The following is a 22,382-nucleotide window of genomic DNA, read 5'->3' on the forward strand; positions in this document are numbered from 1 at the left end:
TGACGAACCAGATACCTTAGGATATTGATATTTCTAAGCCATTGTGGCATTTTTGCTTTGACTTTATGTTCAAAAGATTGAAAGCCAAAGGAATAGATTTATTTGCATTAATTATAAAAGCTACCTTCCTTTAGCCACGTCTGCATATACATTTCCTAAGACTGGCCCACTTTCCTCACATCCACATCTGTGAGCTGCACAAATTGGATGGAAATAAAGCACACATTCTCCAGTTTTAAACACGTAATTAGCTAAGAGTCACAAAGGCGCAGTCTGAGAAGAAGGTGGTTAGTCAGTGGCAGGGGGAGGAAAAAAATAACAGAAATACCATGCATTATTAGAAATCGCTCCAAAACAATCTTGTCTAAGAGTTTCAACTGTTCTGATGAATTGAAACCTAACTCTGGAATGAACCTGCCTGATTCTCACCTTCATCCTTGTGTTGCCGCAGGCAAGGTCATACTTGCCCTGCACCCAGCACCCGTCTGTAAAATGGGAAGGCCTTGTGCCTTCCCTCAGAGAACTGTTTGGAGGATTCAAGGAAACAAACCACATAAATGGTTAGCCAGTGCAAGGCATATACCAGTATTTATTAAACGGGAATGATTATCACATTCTTCATTTTGCTAAACAAAACAGATAATGCACTGTGGGAAAAGAATTTTTTTAAACCTCTCAATTAATTTTCTTCCACATGGCACAGATTATTTTGTATTCCCCAAAATAGATTACAACAGATTTTTTTAGCTATGTCATTTTGGACTTTTTTGGAGTGATACTACCAAGGAACACATACATTGTCACTAAGTCAAAAACTCTTGACCTGTCATGGATGCAGAGGCCCTGTAGTCTCTCCCCTGCTCTGAGTGTGACAGCCCTACCTGTGCTGTAAGCAGGATGCCACACCTTCAAAGTTCATTCATTTATACTACTGAATAGCCTCAGATGATAACTCCATTAATAACTAGTAACTACATATCCAGCCTGGAACAATGGCAATGACAGAAAAGAGGTGTTGGATCATCTGTACAGGTGGAAGAACTGCTGATGTATTCACTGGGGAGTAGCTGGCAGCTCCCAAACATAAAAGTTGTGCTTGCTTTTCCAACAATCTGCTCAGAAGCACTTGGCTCCAGCCTAGGTACACAAACATCAATGGGTATTATTGGGTCACCCTGTGACCAGAAACAAGGCAATATGCTCATTTTTTATAGGTTGAGAGGACTTGTCCATTGATAGATTGCATTAGATTAATCAAAACTTGTTCTATTTGTCAGCACAGACAGCTCTATCCCAGTGTTTGCAGGGTACATGAGTCATGGCATTAACCAGAGGCAGTGTCCATGAGCTTTGCAACTTTCCCATACACACATCACTGTTTCTATGAACAGCCATTACACCAGTTCGGAATATGAAAAATTGCTGCTGTGGAACAGAACCTATATCTCAGAGCTCAAGGCATGCATGATAGTCCAAATTTTACTTTTAAAGTCTCTGAAAAATATATAGACGTCCCCTTCACATTTTCTTGTGCCTTTAGCTTTTTTTTTTTATATTCTCTTGTTCATTTCCCCCATGAAAAGGACTATACAGATTCTTTGTGTAACAAAAAGAAAAGATTAAAGTGTCAGATTGTTTCCATTAGAGCAATTAGTTAATCATCTTATCATCTCTGCCTGGGATAATTACATTAATATACTTTCTCCCAGACTTCTGCATGAACAACATAGAATTCAGAGCATCTTTGACTCCTGAAAAACAGACCAATCAGTTAACCAGGTAATGCAATTAAAAATCATTATTAGCAGTCGTGACCAGACATTTATTTTTGCATTTGTTTGAATTTAATAACATCAATTTTTCTCCTGATTAGCTTCAGCTATAGAAATGTAAAAGCTACGGGTGGGTATTTGACAGATGGTGGCATAAATGCACAGTGCAAAAACGAAGGCAGGAGAGCAGCAACAGCCACTTGTAAGTCAGTCTTTCCACGAAATGTTGGAGATTTATTTTAATAGTCCAAATACTTCTGCTAAACCCAGTTATTGTAAAGATGCATCCCATTTATTCTACTTTGATATGAGTTCTTGCAAAACAGCATGCATTTTTGAACACAGAATACAATATTTGGTAGACAGTTTTGAAGTTTAAACATTCTCACTCTGGCACTGATGAAAAAAGTTTAAAATAGTAAGCAAGTTGCAGTGCAATGAATACACTCTTGAGGGTGGGGTAGAATGATATTACATTTCTACAAAGCAAATAAATATCCTTAAGCATTGCCTTACTATGTTAAAAGAAATTCAGTATATGTTGTAAAAACCAAACATCACATTGTCAACTAACACAGCCTCTTGCATTTAAACTCATGAATGCGAGAAAGCAAAAAAAAAAAAAAAAGTTAAAACATCCTGAAACATTCCAAAAATGTTATTTGGAAGGAAAGAAAAAGTGTATAGCTGAGGCGTACCTAAGCACACGCGTACACACACACACACACACACACAGCCAGCATAAATCAAGATAGATTAAAAACTCACCGGAGCAAATATCACCATACACATTTACAAAAGAATTGATAATCCAACTTCCCTCTCCTGAAAGAAAATAGAGGTTGTCTCATACTAAAAATAAAGCTTCTGTGTCCACAGTAGCAGCCACTTGTCCCTCTTTTTGTGAAGCAAAGGAGAACAAGAAAATCAATGCGGAGGGAAAGTGAGATGCCTGCTATACCAATCAGGTAGCAGCTTCTGCCTTATTTGCAGAGAGACAGCAAAACGGTCATATTAGTAGACAGTGACAGCCCACAGCCGAGTACAGGAACCTGATACTTCCCTCTGGTGAAATGCTGCCTGCTTTGTGGGGAGCTGGCTCCTACCATGGTGCACTCCCACACCTGGCTCTCTGCTCACAACTGCAAGTGCAGGACTGCCTTGCAAAGGCAGCCTGTGTCGTGAACAGTGGCTCATCTCCCCCTGACTTGTGAGCCCCCTCCTCCCTCAACCACAGAGCTCAAAAACACATGAAGAGATTTTTTAAAAAGCCAGATTTCTGCATTCGAGGGTGCAGGGAGAAGCAGTAGTTTTATACAATCCCTTTGAATAGATTTGCATAGATTATATGAATGTTGATATTTTTTCTTTAAATGTCCTTGTTTTTATGGAAATGCACAGATGTAATGCTTGTTCCCCAATGGGGAAATTCATAACCCATCCATAAATAATCATTTATGTGATGGAAGTGGAAGACGGGCATTTCAGGAGGTGGCTTGTGTAGCACGACAAACAACAACTTGGGTTCATCACAGCACAGTTCCTAAAGGCCTTTTCCAAGATCTCAAAATTAAAAAGCTTTTAGAGGTTGAACCAAGATCTGCATCTGCTTTCTTTTTCAACACTGGATTCAGTTAAGGCAAGAAGCTGAAATCGCTGCACCCTGGGGCAGGTTTTCATGGCATTGGCACCATGTCAGGGAAAGCCTGCCTGCAGGTGCCACATGCTCCTCATCCTGGCATTCTGAGGGATCTGCACCACTACCCAGAGGGAAGACACCTGCCTACTTCATCCGTTCAGTGCCCATCCGCAGTGGGGATCCGTCATTAAAATCCCCAGTCAGGAGGCTGGTGCAGGTGCTCTGCTTCGGCATCTGTGCAGCTGCTGATGGCCCCACTGAAACTCACACAGGTTAACCATGATTTCCACAGGTAGGTATTAATTTGGACTCGGCCTCTCATCTTTCTTCAAGTCCCTGTTAGTCTGTCTCTCCCTTATATCATGACAGTTCATTCTCTCTCTCATTCTGTTTTCTTCCTTTTCCTTTACACATATTATAAACTGGGCCAGGGAGGGGAGAACAGGAGAAGAAACCAAGCAAACCAACTAGCTAACCACAATGAAGTAACCTGGATTCTAATCCTGACTTTCCACTACCAAGTCCCGTGAGTTGGGAGCTCCTAAAGCTTTTTAGCCTCAGCTTGCTTTCTTCTAAATGGACATACCGACACCTCATAGAACTACTGGCAGGGAGGCGTGAGCAAGAGATGAGGAAAAGCCACAGCAGTGTTTACAAAGCTGCACTTCTGCACAGTGGGTTCAGGGAGCTCCAGCTTCCATCTCGGCCTCTGCATTTGATCTACTTGCTGTTAATTTATAAGCCTTCAGGTTACTTCTATGTACTGCTTGGCCTCTTTGCAATTCTCATAAGAACCTTTTCCTTCCAGACTCTCCTAGTCCATCCCTGATCCGCTTGTCAAAAAGTCAGTGTATTCAAGGAGTTACTCAGAGAAGTAAATCAAGCAAGTGAGCACAGTCGATACTGGGGGAAGAAAAAAGTTGGGCTGGGAAGTTGAGAGCTGCAGGGCATGTCAGTGAGCCCTCAGAATGCACTGATACCATCCCTGAATGAAAGGCTGGCCAGAGGAGTGCACTTTTTGTGCTCAAGGTCATTGCATCTGCCAGCATGGTCATCAAAGGTGAGAATCACCCGGCACGGTACCTTCCGCATGGCTAGGGAGTGGTTCTCATGGGTTTGGAATATGTCTTCTACATAATAATAGTGTGCATTGCTCAAACGCTTTGACTTCACACCTGAGACTATTCTCAGTGTATTTTGCTATTTCACCTTATTGGGTCCTCACACAACAACAAAATTACTGTAAGATTTAAATGACTCATCCCCAAGGGATGCTGTCAATAATTTGTCAAGCCAAAATTCAAACCTAGTGGGGTTTTAATGTCTGAGCTTTAGGCCTCTCTGAGATATAGTGGTGTTCATACCTTTATCAAATTAGTGTAACAGTATGATTAATCCATAGACAGATGTGCACCCTATAACAGCCCCTCAGGTGTTACTTTTGAAGGTTCACATCTTGGCCACTGTGAGTTCCTAACTGGGGAGGGTCTACCCAACTGTCAGTGTCCCCGTCCACTACTTACAGATGCTGTATGAATTCACATATATCGTTGAACACCTGGGAAGAAAGGAAGTGTAAGGCCCAGGCTTGTGTTTGCTAGGAAGCTGTCTTCTATAATGCTGTGGTGTTCCACATGTGTCTGAGTTTTTTCTCATGTTTCATTGCATGGAAGGATTTCAGTGGACTGAGTTCTAAAGAGATTTCTTGCTCAACTTTAACCAGATAAGGTTCTTATGCTAATAGATAGAATTTAATCTTCTGGTGAACTTTTGCCTCCTCATGCATTCACACTTCTTCTCCACTGGTGCACACAGCTGCCACCACCTTTCATGGCACAGACTTGCAATAGATCTTGCTGCTTTCACTTTCACTTCTATAAATCATCGCCCATATGTGATTAATGCTGAATCTTTTAAAGTATGTTAAATCGCTTCCTTATTTGACAAGAAATCTATAATCAATGTCCAATATTCTTGGAGCAAAACCAAAGCTTTATGTGATGGGGCTCCCACCTCCATATGAATTCGTCTGGCTGGCTTCAGTACTCTTCTTCCTCACCTTTCAGCCATGCTAGCTTTCTATGCATTTGCACCTGCTGTTCCCTCTGCTTGGAACATTCTCCTTTGACATTCATTTAGTGGTCCTGCTTTCTGAATTTTACAGTCCATCTTTCCTGACTACCTAAACTGAAAACAATCCTCCTTTTCCACTCACTCACTCTCTCATTACCTTATATTTTTTGTTGTTGTACTGATTGTAATTTCTACTTTTATATATTTTTACTTCCTAATATATCCTTGCCGTTTATTGTTCATGTAATTGTATCTCCCTTTTACTAAGAAATAACTTTTATAAAAACAAGAACCTTGCTTGTTTTACTCAACACCATAAGCTCCATATTCAGGAAAGTATCTGCCTCATAGTAGGTACAGAGTAGCCATTTTCTAACTTAAAAACTAACGCAATCGATGAATCATTATCAAAACACATTAAGCAGGAAATACAGAACCAATGAACAAAAGCAATTAATATCATTTATATAAGTGAAGGCAGCCTGCTTTTACTCTTCATTATAGAACATTCTGGAAGGTTTGCAATGTCAGTATCTCTTAACACAAAGGCCACTATAAGGATGGTAGAGGGTTCCTTATGTGAACCATACTGATCTTTTATTATTATTATTGTTGTTGTTAGAAAGTCAGATTTACAGAGAGAAGGAGAGACAGACAGAAAGATATTCTATCTGCTGGTTCACTGCCCAAGTGGCTTTAATGGCTAGAGCTGAGCTGATCCAGTGCCAGAAACCAGGAGCTTCTTCAAGATCTCCCATGTGGACGCAGAGTCCCAAGGCTTTGGGTCATCCTCAATTGCTTTCCCAGGCTACAAGCAGGGAGCTGGATAGAAGTGGAACAGCTGGGACATGAGCCAGCACCCATATGGGAATCCCAAGGGTTGAAAAGTGAGGATTTAGCTACTAGGCTATCGCATCGGGCTCCTGATCCTTTGTTTTATAAAAATTTGGGTTCCAGTGTTCTGTATGCCTAGGCCCACACAGAGAAGGTGATATTCAGAGAGTTTTCAGTTTGTCATTAAAGGACAAAAGGTTATGTCAGTTAATGACTTAGACAATCCTTATTTTCCAATTTATATGACAATTCATTAGTTGGCTACCACAGTGTCACAAAACTAGAACTGACAAAAAATTGAGCAATATGCCATTGTTTTGATTATTCTTGGCATTATATAAGCATTATTGCTACTGTCTTAAAAATAACACATACCCATGATTAGACTATTAAAAATAGAACTACAGTGTTTTCTAAGTGGAGCATTTATAGACAAGGTTAAGTGGATTAAAATTATCTGTGATTCCACGAAACCTTCATTAGCATTGCTAATTTTAACATGACCACATCTTCAACTCTGATCTTTTAGTGGAGCATGGCCTTCAGATCAATTCAAAATATTATTTTTTTCCAGAACAGAGAGGCTTTTCTCCCCTTCAGAGGTCATACTTCCCAGTAAAGCAAGTGTTCTTTTCTTTGTAGCTTCTTTAATTATGATTTTCATGATATAGCTCCCCAGGCATAGGAATTCCCACTTCCACCCTGCACACTGGCTTCCTCCCTTGATGTTACAGTAGAATAGTCCTTCTACGATGGTCACAAGTCCAACATTTTGCCATTTAGTACATCGTTGCCTTATAGGTATAGATAATGCTAGATAGCCTAGGATCCTGTTGTCAAAGTAGATCGAACAGTTTCATTGAGAATCCTCTTATTTGGTGAAAAGAGGTGCAAATTGCAACTTGTCTTCCCTTCTTGGTCTTGATAGATTCTATTCCTAAACATCTGGCCTCCAAAAAAGGGATCCTTTCAGGCCTGTTTGCTCCACGGTTGGGCAGTGGCATGCCTCACTTTAAGCACTGCGCAAAGCCTGAGAGGAAAATTCCAGAGCTGCAAGAATCTCTCCACCGGGAGAAGGGGTGTAATCAAAGACAAGCGTACTCTGGTCAGACTAATAATGAGTGAGGGAATTAGCAAAGATTCCTCACTTCTGCTCCATGAGCAACTTCAACTCTATCAAGCTGTAGCAATGAGAGCACTTACATCTAACCCACTTATGGGATGGCCTTGATATCTTTAATGGGGCCTTTCCTACTCTGATGGAGCATAGCTACTAACACGGGTAAGATCCAATTAATTCTGCTGTGAGCAGAGTACAGTCAAGACAGAACTTTCTAGGTCTATTGTCTTTTATTCCCCTGGTACAAAAGAGTGTTTTTTTTTTTCTCCAGCTGTTTTTATTTTCAAAGATCTAATTTGATTTTTTTTAAAGTCGGTATCTCTTGAACACTTTTAGATCATTGGCTTCCTTCAGTAGCTCCTAAGCATAGGGCGCCAAGACTGAGAAAAGTTAGCATATTTGAGTGAAATACACCCATGCCTAGGAAGTGAAAGAAGTAATGACACAGTAAGCAGCAGGTCAAAGATGTTCCAGAGGCACTCCCTGAAGACCACAAGTCAAAGCTTTCTAAGCACAGGATAATAATTGGCTCAGCGCTGTACCCACATAATAGAACAAAGCACCTAGCACAAAGCAGCCCAGCTAGGACTCCTGGCGGAGAGTTGGACAGACAAAATCACATGGTGGGAATGTTCCCCTTCAGCAGATATTGTGCTGTGCAACTTCCCTCCATCCCTCTAGAACCACTGTCCCTTCACTCTGCAACCCATGAAGCTCACTGAATGACTGCATCAGCAAGCACCTGTTCTCTGAGGCAATGCAAAAGGAGGCACTGCCAGGAGAGGAGAGGCCAAGGGGAGAGGAGAAGGAGGGCGTGGTATTTATTCCCTTGCTCTGCCTCAGTTGTCCTATGGTGGTTCGTCTAGAGAAGGCCACGGGTGGTTTCAAGAAGCCTTCTTTATACCATAGAACCATTTTTCCCCACCTTTATCTTTGTGTCTGGGTCTCTGTAGTCTCGTCTTTCACCTTGAACCATCAGGCCTGGAGTGACTGTATCTCCTATCAGTTACTACCCTCACAGTCCAGCCCTTGCAATATCCCTTTGTGTTGTTTTAAAATTTTGCCCACCGCTTTTGTAATTCATTCCTTTTCAAAGCTTCCTTAAGTCATCTAATGTGTCAGCTGGGACCTGATTCATACATAACAGGTGGATTCAATGTCTAGTTCTGTACCTCACTAGCAACATATCACATGCCCTCATCTACAAAATTGGGTTCTTATGAATACTCAGCAATATTTATGTGCATAATGAATATTATGTCTGTCTGTCCATCCATCCATCCATCCATCCACAGAGTGATACTCCCTGCCACTCAGCCTAAAGAGCAGGTCTGCAGAGAACTGCATCATTCTGACACTTGGGATGGCCAAATCATGGATTTATAATTGTCCCTCCATGGACCCTGAACCTCTGGAAAATAAGATTTGTTTATTTATTTGAAAGTCAGAGTTACAGATGGGGTGATGGAGAGAAAGAGATCCTCCATCTACTGATTCACTCCCCAGATGATCACAATGGCTTGCAACGGAACAGACTGAAGCTGGGAGCTTCTTCTGGTTTCCCATGTGGGTAGCAGGAGTCGAAGCACTTGGGCCACCCTCTGCTGCTTCTCAAGCCATTGGCAGGTAGCTGGATCAGAAACAGAGCAGCCAGGACATGAACCACCACCCACATGGAATGTTAGTGTTGCAGACAGCTTTACCCCCGTCACTACTCTGGCCCCAAATGATGAGCTTCAAAGCCTGATTACCCTTAGGCTTTCATTTTTCTCCTAATCAAGTATTTTAAATCAGGAAGGAAAGGCTAAGTCCCCTTAAAAATTCCATCAGCATCCCAAAAAAGAACAGGATGTAGGTATTATATATCACAGCTAAAGCCTACTTCAGGACTCCTATTTCAAATAAGGAAGAACAATTCTAATCCACGTGAGTTCTGTTTATCTGCTGAATGTAAATGGCCATCATTCATTAGCCTAAAATCTCAGATCTATTGTTGTTTATGAAATATGTGCTGTATACTAGGTACACAATCAATTCTGTGGATACAGTGTTGAGAAAGATGGAACAGTTATCTCTCAAAAGGAACTTAGGATTATTCTGAGCATTGTACAAGCCATGAACCTATCAGGGTCTGAGATACAAATAGTGCTCAATATTTTCTTGCTAAATTATTGAATAAATGGTGAATTACTATGATAAATTTCTTAATTATAAGGATCCATGTGAACATATTAGCTTGGCTCACAACTTTTAGACTGCAACATAAGACCATCAAATACTTCCATGAAAGTTTGGCAGGTACTAGAACACAGGTAGTCAGCTCCAACAAACCAATCATCTAGCCTACAATGTAAGACTGAGTATAACCTTTAAATCACAGTCTGTAATCTCAACACCAGGGATTTGATGGAGACGCTTCACAGCACACAATGTAGATAGGACAACAGTGTAAAGAATTCCCGAGGAAACCAAGGATCCATACCCCTTCTCCACTTCAATCAGCATACTCCAGAGTTTTCTCCCCTTTTTTCCAGTTTTCTCAACACATCCACATTTAAGAACAATGGCAAATTGTAGAGAAGCAGTAACCTAATAGAAACATGGGGGCACTGTGATTTCCTGCCATAGACTTTTCTGATATCAAGAGTGATGCCCATCTTTATTCCTGGCTGTTATCAGCCAACTCTATGTCCTGAATCTGCATTGTCATTTTACAAATGAGAAAGCTGAAGGTTAAAGCAGTTTAATAAGTCGCCCGAGTTGTGAGGGATAATGTTAGAATGAGGGCTTGAACCCGGAATGTCAGATTCTGAAGTCTGGTTGTGCTCCCCACATTATAAAGCCTTACTAATGTGTGCAAGCTGAGCACGTACAAGGTACACAGCTGGACAGTGCCTCTCCGGCTGCCATTAAAGCTTATGCATGCTGGAAATCAAAAGCTAGGATACATTTCAACCAAATAATTTCTGGTGATTACAACTCGTTTCTGATATAGGGAGTATCATGTAGGGAGCTAAGGGCAGGGCATTTAGCCAAGCAGTTAAGATGTTGGTAGCAGGGCTGCCATCTGAATCAAAATACCCAAGTTCATGTCATAGTGCTGCTTCTGATTCCCAGCTGAAAGTTACAGACAAAATACATGTTCTTACAATGTTGTTTTGAAGCTTATCCTGCTAACGTGGGAGACAGCAAGTGATGCCTTCTGTCATTGGGTCTCTGCCACTCATGTGAGAGATCTGGAATGAGTTCTCTGCTTCCAGTTTCTGCCTGGCCCAGATCCAACCATTGTGGGAGTTTGGGAAGTTAACCAGCAAATGAGAGCTTTAGCTATCCCATCTCTAAAACAAACAAACATTAAAAAAAAATGTGGGCAGCTGGATATGGCAGATCTTGCTGCATTTTGAGCTTACACCTGCTGTACATCAAAAGCTTGGCTACATTTCAGTCGCAACTACCACTACTGCTCTGATGGAGGTGGCCAGTGATGTGGTGCAGCAGTGGAAGCCCCTGCCTGTAATTACTAGCATCCCGCATCTGCACAGGTTCGAGTCAGATGTTCTAGTCCTGTTGCAGGTACCTGCAAATGTTCCTGGAAAAGTAGCAGAATACAGATCAAGTACTTGGGCACCTGTTCCCATGTGGGAGAGACAGATTTCAAAGCTCTTGGTTTCAGCATGGCCCAGCCCCAGCTGTAGCAGCCATTCGGGAAGAGAACCAGTGAGCGGAAGCTCAGTCTCTCTCTCTTGCCCTCACACTGCTGTCTCTTCCTCTCTCCCTCTGACTCCGCCTTTCAAATAAAAAAAAAATCTTTTTTAAAGCTGATCTCAGCACAAACCACTGGACGACTCCGCAGTCTTGCATAGCACACACTGTTTGTCTATATAGTAGATACTAAGTGAGTCTTTGAGAAAATATTAAAATGAGTTTTTCTGGATTCACAATCATAATTCTAATCAGGAATATCAAAGGTCAATTTCTTTGTGTTTCACCTATCATACTGATAATAGGGAAAGCTCACTCAGAAAATCGATGACTTAAGAGTTTGGCTATTCCTATCAAATAGTTTTTTAAAGCCTAGCGTGGAACCAGAAATGAATAGCTGTTATTATGATTGAGGATTGGGGTTCTATATCAGAAAGAATCCCTGAGGTCTGGTTTTTACATGAAACTTGTTAGTGCTGTAATAAGAGGGAGAGAAGCAAAACATGAAGACCATTTTCAACAATCTGGCTCAGCATATTGAGAAATGAATTGGAACTTAGATCCAAAGCTACATGACTTTTCACTGATACTTTTCCTATGAGGGAAGGTGTCACTGCCAATTGTGTATCTGTATGGGTCTCTCCTAGCCTTTCTTTTGGCTTCTTACATCGACAGGTAAATTTATGTATTTACAACATAGAGCATGACATTTTTGAAAATTGTAAACACTGTAGAATGATTATACTGAGCTATTTAACAAATACAGTACCTTACCTAGTTATATTTCTGGCAACAACACTAACATCCGCTCCTCTGGCAGCTTTCAGGAATACAACATGTTCTTACCTTTTTAAACTATATAGTCAATTGGTATAAAGTAGCTCTATTGAATTTATTCCTCCTATTTAATTAGTATATCCTTTGGCTAGCACTTGCACAGTCCTGGCTTCCTCCATCCCATCCTATCTTTTGGTAACTACTATTTTATTCTCTACTTCTATGAAATCAATTTTGTCTTAGATGATATCTAAAAGGGAGATCATTCAGTACTTGTCTTTCTATACCTTCTTTCCCATAACATGATGCCTTCCAGATTATTCCATGTCCTTTAGCCTTGCTAAACGTCATTTTCCTCATCTGAAAAATGGTAATGATAGCCCTGAGTTGTATAAAAACATTCAGAGGAGCTTGATGACAGAACGGCACGTGTGTCATGCAGGCTCCTTCTGCTAATGCTTACAGCAAAACAGAGTTGGGCATCCAACACCTGCACAGAAACTGCCTGGCTTTTCTTTCTCTCACAGCAAATCAAGTTACAACCTCTGTTAAACAAATATGTCTGCAAAATCTGGACAAAATTACAGCTCTTAAAAAAAATAAGGCGTAGTTAGTAAAGAGGACGTATTTCACAAAATATGAAATTTATAACATTTGAGTGTTCTCATGGAACTCCAAGCAGTCTAGTCATGCCTAACATGATTACAGATCTGGCTGAAAACACTCTCCCTGTGCTGCTCCCCACCCATCCTCCAGCTCCAATCTAATGGACAAATCAAACGACGCCATGCAACAAGTTGGCTCAAAGCAGATTTGGAGCAATATTCTAACTTGAGGGCTTATGATATCTTTATGAAAACTTTTCTTCAAGCGTTTATTTAACAATATTCTTTAAAACGTGTGTTTATTTTCATCCACTTAAGAGACAGATTAAGAGTGAAGGAGACAGATCTTTCATCTAGTGGGTCACTCCCTCAAATACTTGCAACAGTCAGGAATGACCATTCGAAGCCGTGAAGCCAGAACACCAACGAACCTTCCCAGGTGGGTGTCACTAACCCAAGAACTTGAGTCAACATTGGTCTGCTGCCTCCCAGGGTATAGTAAGAGCAAGGTGGACTGGAAGCAGTCTCTGGAATTCAAACAGGACCCTAATCCCTAATACCACATGGTTACCCCCAAACATGGCTGAACATGTTGCACCATTACACTTGTCCTGAAAACTTTTCTCCACTCCCATGTCAGAATGCCTTGCATCCAGTCCTGATTCTGCGTTATGGCTTCTTGCTGATATGCATGTCCCTGCTACTCACCTAACTAAGTACCAGACTTCTGGCTTGCACTTGGCCCAGTGCTGCTCATGGTGGGCATTTGGGAGAGACCTTATGTTGAAGATGTCTCTGGATTCCTGTGGTGTGGCATAATCCACTTGGCTAATGCTTCTTATATTGCTAATTCCCCCTTTACTTCCCCCAAATATATGGCTTTAGGGCTACAAAAATACATGCTGTGCCTCAAGTTATTGCACAGGGCAGCTGTGATGGTAGCATGAGGCAGCTAATAAAAAATTTTTGAATTAAAATTTGCAAGACTAAATGGATTTGGGGCTAGTTTCTGTGTTCACTGTCTCCCTTCATAAACATAAGATGAAACTGTTTTCTTCAGGCGTTGATTACTTATTCCTGTGAGCCTGTGGAGAACAATTCAAAATGCCATGTGCACTCAGGCAGAGGGAACTCAGTCTTTTCTCCCTTAACCCTACACGTATTTTTTAAAAAGAATCTTTCTGCAATGTCTTCCTTAGAATGTTGGTACCTTCTTAAACAACTGGAGAGTCAGTCTCAAGAAGGATATCCTGGTATTTCCAGAATGTCACCAATCTCAACTGCAAGAGCACTGCACATCAGCTCCTTTTGGTCTTGGTGTAGAGAGAGAAGCTGCCTTGCGAGGGACTGCAATACCATCTGCAGTGTGAGTAAGCCTCAGACTGCTCAGAAAGAGTTCAAAAGTCCACCTTCTCTGTTAGGGCACCACACTGCTCTGTGATGGGGATCCTGGGTATCAAAGTTAAGCAGCAACAAGAGTCTCCAACCTGACAACAGGTCTGAATCACCTGAGCAGCTTTGAATAAAAACAGAGATGACCAGTTTCCAATCCAGGCCTAGTGAAGCAGAAGCTAGGAAAGTAGGGAGATTTCTAAATTCAAGCTGTGGAAGGGAACTGGACCGGGAACCTCTGCATAGTGCAGGAAGATATTCATTATACGAAGACACCCTCAATGAGGCCACCATACTTTGTCACATAAAGTGAGCTCCATGTTCCCCCAAGGCTCAGAGGAGAAAGAGGAGGCTGCTGGAATGGGTGTCACAGGACGTAAGCATAACCAGTGAGTCCTTGAGCCCACGCTTCCTCCTTTATTCTGTATGAAACACACTCTCCCAGAAAAAAATAACGGGAAGGAACTAAATGAAAAGTAGTGAGAGCAGTAACAGTGGTTGGTGTTTTTGTGGCAGCCCCCTTCTGAAGCACTGTCTAAGGATTAGCACAGTGTTCTTTAAGACACAACCATAGAAAGGTGGCCCTTTAGCTTAGCAGTGAAGGACTCCATGTCTCACATCAGACTGCCTTAGATCCTGTGTCATATCAACTCTAAGCTCCATTCCTGGTTTCCAGCTGCCTGCTACTGTAGACCATAGCAGGGAGTGGCGAGGGCTCACGGAACTGGGCTCTTGCCGTTCATGTAGGAGACTTGGATTTAATTCTTGACTCATGGCTTAGGCTCAGCCATAGGAGGTATGTGAGGAATGAGGCAGCAGATGAAACCTCTCTCAAAAAATTTTTGTAAAAATGAAAATTAAACAAGATACACATTTTTTTAAAAAAATTTAAAAGTTAAAGACCAACTTAACTCTCCCTTGAACCATTTTGTAGAATCAGATTCTGCTGTGTTGCCTCAGGTCATCCACAGTGCTGCCCTTGTGAGTTCATCAGCTCTGCTCCCTGGGTACCATTCCCTGCAGGCTTAAGCTGTCTGTCTTAGGTTATCCAATCCTTAACTTCCTCATGAGATAAGCACATACACAAAAGTAGTTGACTTGGAAAGTGATAAAAGGGAGTGAGGATTTCAGAGAAAGGAAGAAAGTCGACAAGGGTGTGATAGTAGCAGAGGACCATGGGAGATAACTGCAGTTTGGTCTCACGGAGGTGATCCTGCAGCCAGTGTTCACACAGTGCAGGGGTACTGCACATGGGGTGCAGAAAGTGGGTACAACTCATCTTCCAGCTCCCTTCCCCTTACTAGTTACTGTAGTTGTTAAATCTCTGCTATTTTCTTGCTGTCCCACTCGACAGCCTAAACTCTGCAGGCCGGGAAGGTGGAGATCCCTTCCCAGGGATGCTGTAACAGGTTGTGAGTTCTGCAGTGATGTCGAGCGCAGCCTCCTCAGTGACTGTTGTAACAGAGCAGGTGCCTCTGAAAGACTAAGTCACAGCAGGGAAGGAAATAAAAACAGAAGGAAACCATGACTTTCCAAATGAGGGCACCAAGGAACAATCAGGTTGGTTCTGGCTCTACTTCAGAGCTTTGTTTTATTGTTGTTTTTTTCTTGATGCTTGCTGGGCTTGGTGATTTATGCAAGAGCTCCGTCTTCTCTTGCCAGTGACATGCTTTGGAGCTGTGGTCCTTTCTGAGGCTGTTCTCACACAGAACACTTTCATTCCTCTGCTCAGACAGCCATGACTGCCTGCTCTTCCAAGACCATGTAAATTGCCTTTGCTCCATTATAGACTTCACTCTCTAGGTGTCAAAGCAATGCCTCTCCTGTTTCCCTCACTTATTCCAGCATTTTACAAATGGAAAGTGCCCAATCATTACCGACTGAATACAAGACTAGAACTATCCTAACTAAGGAGATACTGAGGGTTTTGTTTTTTTTTTTTTTAACAATTCCACCTGTTTTAACCTGGGCGTATGGTTGTAGAAGAAATGTCTTTAACCTCTTTGACATTTTTAAAGATCCTATTGGTTTTTTCACTGTTACTGATTCCCAGTGACTTCTCTGCCCCTTGTATCATGAGAAATGCCATGTCACTATTGGACTGAAATAGGAACTCAAGTAATATGCTTTTGTAGCGAGATGGCACAGATCAATTGACAAATCCACCACACCAGTGAGCTGATATTATTAAAGATAAAGAAGGAAGCACTCAGTACTCTGCTGGGAAAGGACTAGAAGCTTTCAACAATTATCTTCCCAATCTTTGTCTCTGGCTTTTCTGAAAAAGCCACTCCCCCTTGCTGGAAATTTGTGGTTTGCTGTGTGAACTCCTAATCATCCTTCAAAACCCAACTCAATTGTCAATCTATTCATGAAGAAGAAAAGAGGAAAGATGCTGGTATTTGTAAAATACTTACTTTTCCATGCTTATGTGTGATACATCACTTATTTTAGTCACATAACAATACAAGCCAGATACTAGCTCCAGTTGCCAGAAAAGAAAATTGAGGTTAAACAAATTCTAGTTCAATTAAAATTGTAATACAGGTTTCTCAAACAGCAAAGGATTCTTTCTTTTAGTCAATGTGTTCCTCCACACCATTTTGTAATTTACTGCTTTGGAGAACTTAGGTTCTATCAGTGCCTTAATAAAGCTAAAAAAATTATCTTACTTGGATATTAAAAGTCACCTTTCAATAAGGGTTGTTAAGGCCTAATGGGGCTTTTTCTGCCTTCACCTTATATCCATCCAAAGTGACTAATCAGTTTCATAACACTGTTTTAATTCTCTACAATTATGTATTTATATTTTTTCTTTTAAACATAATAGAATTTCTTGGACCCTGGCATGATGGCTCTACTGTTTAATCTTCTACTCCTAAGCACTGGCATTCCATATGGGCGCTGGTTTGTGTCTCAATGTTCTACTTTCCTGTTTATGGCCCAGGAAAGCAGCAGAGGACGACACAAAGCCTTGGGACCCTGCACCCACGTGGGAGACCTGGAGGAAGTTCCTGGTTCCTGGTTTTGGATTGACTCAGCTCTGGTCATTGTGGTCACTTGGAGAATGAAACAGTGGGTGGACTGTCTTTCTCTCTGTCTATTTCTCTCTGTCTCTCCTTCTCTCTGTAAAACTGTCTTACCAACAGAAATAAATCTTAAAAAATAATTACACGAGTGCAAGATTTCTGTCACTGTGTGTTTATATCCTCAGTGTAGTGGCGGATGAAGGAAAGCATAGAATGAGCACACAGATTCACCCTGTACTCTAAAATAAACTGTAGAAGTAAAACTGCATAATGGATATGGGGATCAAACTATTAGCACAGTAAGATCATAGAATGCTTTATGTCCCAAGCCCAGCCTGCCAATCTAGAATGTATTTTTATGCATTTCTTGTACTATTCCTATTCAGATCTCTTTCACACCTTACAATTTGCCAAGCCTGTGGATTTGCAAGCATCGGGCTGCTGTTTGTCTCTGGATACAGCAAGAACCAATCAATAATCATTGAAAGGACACATCACCAAGCTAAAGTCCACATGCTAAAGGTTGTATACCTCCCTCAGTCCTGTGGTTACCCAGCCTTCAACTCAGAGCCATTACTCTTACTTTACAAATAACCATAACAGGGTTGGTTTTTCTAAGTTGGCAGAATATTAGAAGAAACCAAGTAAGATGGAACAGACGATCAGAGGCAGGCACGTTCAGACTCCCCTGGGGAAGAGAGAGACACAAAGACAGCACACAGGACATGAAAAAAAAAAAAAAAAAAAAAAAAAAAAACGGAAAGCATCGCATATTTTATGTAAGGGCCAAGAAATCCTGTTTTGCTCCACAGGCTCCGAGGATGTTCTGCGTTATGGCAAAGAACAATAGTGTCAAAACTGTTAAAATGTTTTCTATCAACTCTATTTTAAGAGACAAGGACATGAACAATTTATACTGTTCAAGAACAACTGCTATTCAAAACAAGTCTGATTCTTTTTAAAAAACTAAAAAATTGCTTCCTAAAAGGGTAAAATTTCAATGTGCAGAAGTCCTGGCTGCTAAACAATAGTTTCCTACAGGTTCTGGAGATTGCTAAAGTATTACAGCCCCGCGGTTGTGCCAGTCTTGGTAATATACGGAGTGCATGAAGTGCTAAGAACGACTGGGTATCTCACAGTGAAATTCCATTCGTGATTCAAGGCCACAGAATATATTTTAGAGACCTGCTCAGTTTTGACAATATAAAATTCTTTCCTTTGTCTCCCACTTACCTGCACTTACAGAACAGGAGGCTAAACTGGTTAATGATATGCAAATTATTGATACAACCCTTTCACTATACTAAGTAACAAAGGTTTTACCCTTTGTTACCACAGACCCTCTTATTGCTTCTTCTTTCATCTGTTATTTACTGCACCAGAGCTATATCCACCTGCATGAAATAATAAAGGAGAAAATATATAGGCATAATTTGCCAACATCAATGTTTACATTCATATATGCCTTCTAGTTCTTGTTCACATATGTGATGGAGAAGACCCGATTATCTCTTTTTCTGTGTCCACACTCACCATAATTTTAAATACAACAAGCGGAGTTGATTTCCCAATTCTCTGAATTCAGAGTCTTAGCATACCTATGTCTGGCTGACGGAATGCAAGCAGAAATGAAGGACCCCCTCTGAGCCAAGATTTCAAGTTGACTTGAAGTTTCATTTTTATTGGAACCTTTCCAAGCCACCATATAGGTAAGACTGGGTTAACCTGCTGGGTCACTCATGACCCACGTCACACCAGCACAGTCAGTTGGCCACTGCTAATGTTAGGGTGGCTATCCAAGATCAGTCAGCATCTGGCTGGCACAACAGCTGACTGAATAACCTGCAAGCAAGTCCAGCTGATTAACAGATCCCCTTTTGTAAACAGACAAATGAGCTTTAATAAATGCCCATTTTAAAAAAAGATTCATTTTATTTTAATTGGAAATGCAGATTTACAGAAACAAGAAGAGCCAGAGAGAAAAATCTTAAATCCACTAGTTCACTCCCCAATGGCTGAAGCTGACCTGATCTGAAGCCAGGAGTCAGGAGCTTCTTCCAGTTCTCCTATGCGGGTGTAGGGTCCCAAATCCTTGAGCCAACCTCTACTGCTTTTATCAGGCCACAGCAGGGAGCTGGATTGGAAGTGGTATCCTGGCTGATACAAGGCAAGGACTTTGGCCTCTAGGATATCATGTCGAGCTAATGCCCAGTGTTTTAAGCGCTGTTTTATGTGCTCCTTATGCAACAATAATTGAAACAAGATGTATGCAAATAGCTGACTGAGTCATAATCATGTTGTAAATCAAGCTTCTAATAGCTGCCTAACATGTCATAAGGTCAATATACAGTAATTAATTTAAATGTTCCCCTGACTGTTAGATATTTAAATTGTTTGCAGTTAGGAAAGGTAATAATGCAATACAAAGAGCACCAGCCATTGGTCTTTTAATAGTGATTTTTAATCCTGTATTTTTTTATGAATTTTATACATTGGCCAACTTAGCCTCGATCCAAATTTCATCATTTGCAAAAATGGAATGATGATAACCTGAGATTTTAAGAAGTATGTGTTTATCCCAATTTGAACATTACACAGCTCACAGCTATCAAAAATATCACATGAAATTCCATGTTATTTACTTTATAAATAAGTATATCTTGGGGTTTCTGTTTAAATTTTAAAAAATGAGTCAATGAGCTTATGGAATCTATAACTTCTTTTTAAAGATTTATTTTATTTTTATTGGAAAGTCAGATATACAGAGAGAAGGACAGAAACAGGAAGATCTTCCATCTGCTTATTCACTCCCTAAGCGGCTGCAACAGCTTGAGCTGAGCCCATCCAAAGTCAGTAGCCTGGAGCTCCTCTGGGTCTCCCACATGGGCGCAGGGTCCAAAGGCTTTGGGCTGTCCTTGACTGTTTTCCCAAGCCACAGGCAGGGAGCTGGATGGGAAGTGGGACCACCAGAATTAGAACCGGTGCCCATATGGGATCCCAGTGTATGCAAGATGAGGACTGTAGCCATTAGACTACCGCACTGGGCCCAGAATCTACACCTTCTTAAACCATCCATCCAAGCATTCTGCTACAAAGTGTCTGGAACTGAGTCCAAGAATCCCTTGATCTTTCTCCAGGAGAATTTCAGGAATTCATCAGTTTGGGGGGAGCCTTGGTTTGTTATCTATCCCTTTTGATTTTACAGGTGGGAGAACAAGGCCAAGATAGGTTGGTGGGGGTGGGGGAAGCATGAAGTTCATTGAGGAGTTAACCAGTGGCTGTGGTGGGGGAAGATCCCTGTCCTTAGGGCTTGCAAGCCTTTGTTCCACGTGATTTACCACCAGGAGAGTTCTTCAACCAATCAGCCAACGTCTCTGCTCCAAAGACTTAACTTTTCTTTGGAAGTCCAGTCTCCTGCTCACTCTAACTGACACATACATCCACACTTTATATGCTGGGGAAATGATTAATGTGAATACATTCCTTTATACAATTCCCTGAAAGATTGTCTTCTGAAATGTAACCAGAAGTAAATGACTTTCAGACAAGCTGAAGTGTAACAAGAAATGGTTTATCTTCTCTATCAACACACAGCTCAGTGTTAGCTTAAAAAAAAGCACAAAATAAAATCAAGGTTAACAGATTCTTATAAATCTTATTGTCTCTTTGGGTTTTGTAAAATATTTTTCCTAAATACAACACTTGCCAACTTGCCACATTATATAACTCTCCCTTTCAAACATAGAATGAGATATTTTTGTCTTCTGAGCTGCAAAATTTGGGGGTACACTTCGGTTGTTTGATTTTGTCAAGAAATGCAGCCATCAAGATGAAAATATCCAAGAAAAATTCTTATTTTGGCAGACCTAGCAGGCTTGATATAGTTTGAGTTATTTAAAAATTGGTTTAATTTCAATGTTGAAGTCAACCCCAAAGCTGTTCAGCCCAAGACAACTACTCATGGACTCATGTGACTTGACAACGATAGCAATTCCTCGTGGAATAGTAAAACACTTGGTGTTTGAGGCAACAAGGTTTGAATGTTTCCCCATTTACAGACATAGGGCCTTAGAGGCAGCCTCAGCTCCTCCAAGCCTTAACATGCTCCTCCATGTACTTCTAGAGTGATTTTAGTAAGCACTTACCATTTGCCCACAAACTTTAAGTAGTCTATTTCCATGAGTACATGAAGTACAATAACTTCAGGACGGTACCTGTCATTTCTCATCCCCATTTCAAAGATGCAAACACTGAGGTTTACTAAGTAAGTGAGCTCAGTAAGTAACCTGCCCAAAGTCACATGGATAAGAGATTGTCTCACCTTCAACTTAGATTGATACCAGAACCTGAAGTTAAAATACATTCTACCAAGAATTTGCAAGTGTGCTTGGCTTACTGTGAGAGCTTAAAACTGGAACTTCTAACATTGTCATTTCCAGAAGAGTAAACTGAGACATTTGCAAATGTGAGGAGTCCTTTTGAGACTGTCAGCTACATTCATATACTTTTTGCCATCAATAATTTATAGTACTTATGCTCATAATAAATGAAACTAAATTTGCCTTGTATCTTACCACTTCTTGTAAATAATGTCTACTACTGTCTAAAAAATACAGAAATGTATAAAGTTTACTGAATCTTTGCTCAGATGGCTAATCTTTTATTTAAGAGTTTATCTGAGGCTGGTACCATGCAGTGGTAGGCTAAGCCTCTCTCTGTAGTGCTGGCATCCAATGTGGATGCCAGTTCAAGTCCCAGCGGCTCTGCTTCTGATCCAGCTCCCTGCTTATATCCTGGGAAAGCAGTGGAGGATGGTGCCAAGCCTGGAAGCCCTGAACCAATGTTGGGGACCAAGAAGTTCCTGGTTCCTGGCTTTTGAACAACTCAGCTCTGGCACTTGTAGCCATATGGAGAATGAACTAGCAGGTGGAAGATTCTCTCTTTTTTCTCAGTCTTTCTCTCTCTCTTTCTCAGGCTCTCTCTCCTCTCTGTAACTCTGTGTTTCCAATAAAAATAAATAAATCTTAAAGAGATCATCTTTCCCATCTTTTCTCTATGTCAATTAATATTTTTCTTTCCCATTATGTCACTTCTCAATAAACTTAACCATGCCCCCTTCCTTGATAATCACATCATAACCATATTTGTCTTATATTATGAAGTATTTTGTGAAAACAGGATTTCATTGTGATGTAATAGTTCATTTTGGACAGCAACAGCAGAGAATGACAAAGCCTGGCTTCCTCTCCCCTTTCCTTGATCCTGCTACCTGGAAGGCACTGCTGAACTCGAGATGGGATATGTTATCTCGCAGGAAAGGCCACTGTGTTGAAAGTGGCCTGGATTCCTTTCTCTACCACCTGCCCCCACCCTGCTAACTTAATTTGAACAAGAGAGATACTGTCCATTAAACAACTTCTTCCTCCTTAGGATGTTCTT

At 41.1% G+C, this 22,382-nt stretch overlaps 1 protein-coding gene across 3 annotated transcripts in view; it reads right to left on the reverse strand.

Moving 5' to 3' along the window:
• Window positions 1–22,382, reverse strand: part of SYNPR (synaptoporin) — a 289,344-nt gene that overhangs the window by 156,834 nt on the left and 110,128 nt on the right. The window contains exon 1 of one of the 3 annotated variants that reach the window (XM_004581586.3): window positions 2,541–2,839. The exons of the other annotated variants lie outside the window; for them this stretch is intronic. Within the exon in view, the coding sequence (XP_004581643.2) occupies window positions 2,541–2,564 (24 nt within the window). The 5' untranslated portion in view covers window positions 2,565–2,839. Of the gene's footprint in view, window positions 1–2,540; window positions 2,840–22,382 lie in introns of those variants that run through there. 3 annotated transcript variants of the gene reach the window in all.

Source organism: Ochotona princeps, chromosome 21, assembly GCF_030435755.1.
Source record: "Ochotona princeps isolate mOchPri1 chromosome 21, mOchPri1.hap1, whole genome shotgun sequence".
Lineage (NCBI taxonomy): Eukaryota > Metazoa > Chordata > Mammalia > Lagomorpha > Ochotonidae > Ochotona > Ochotona princeps.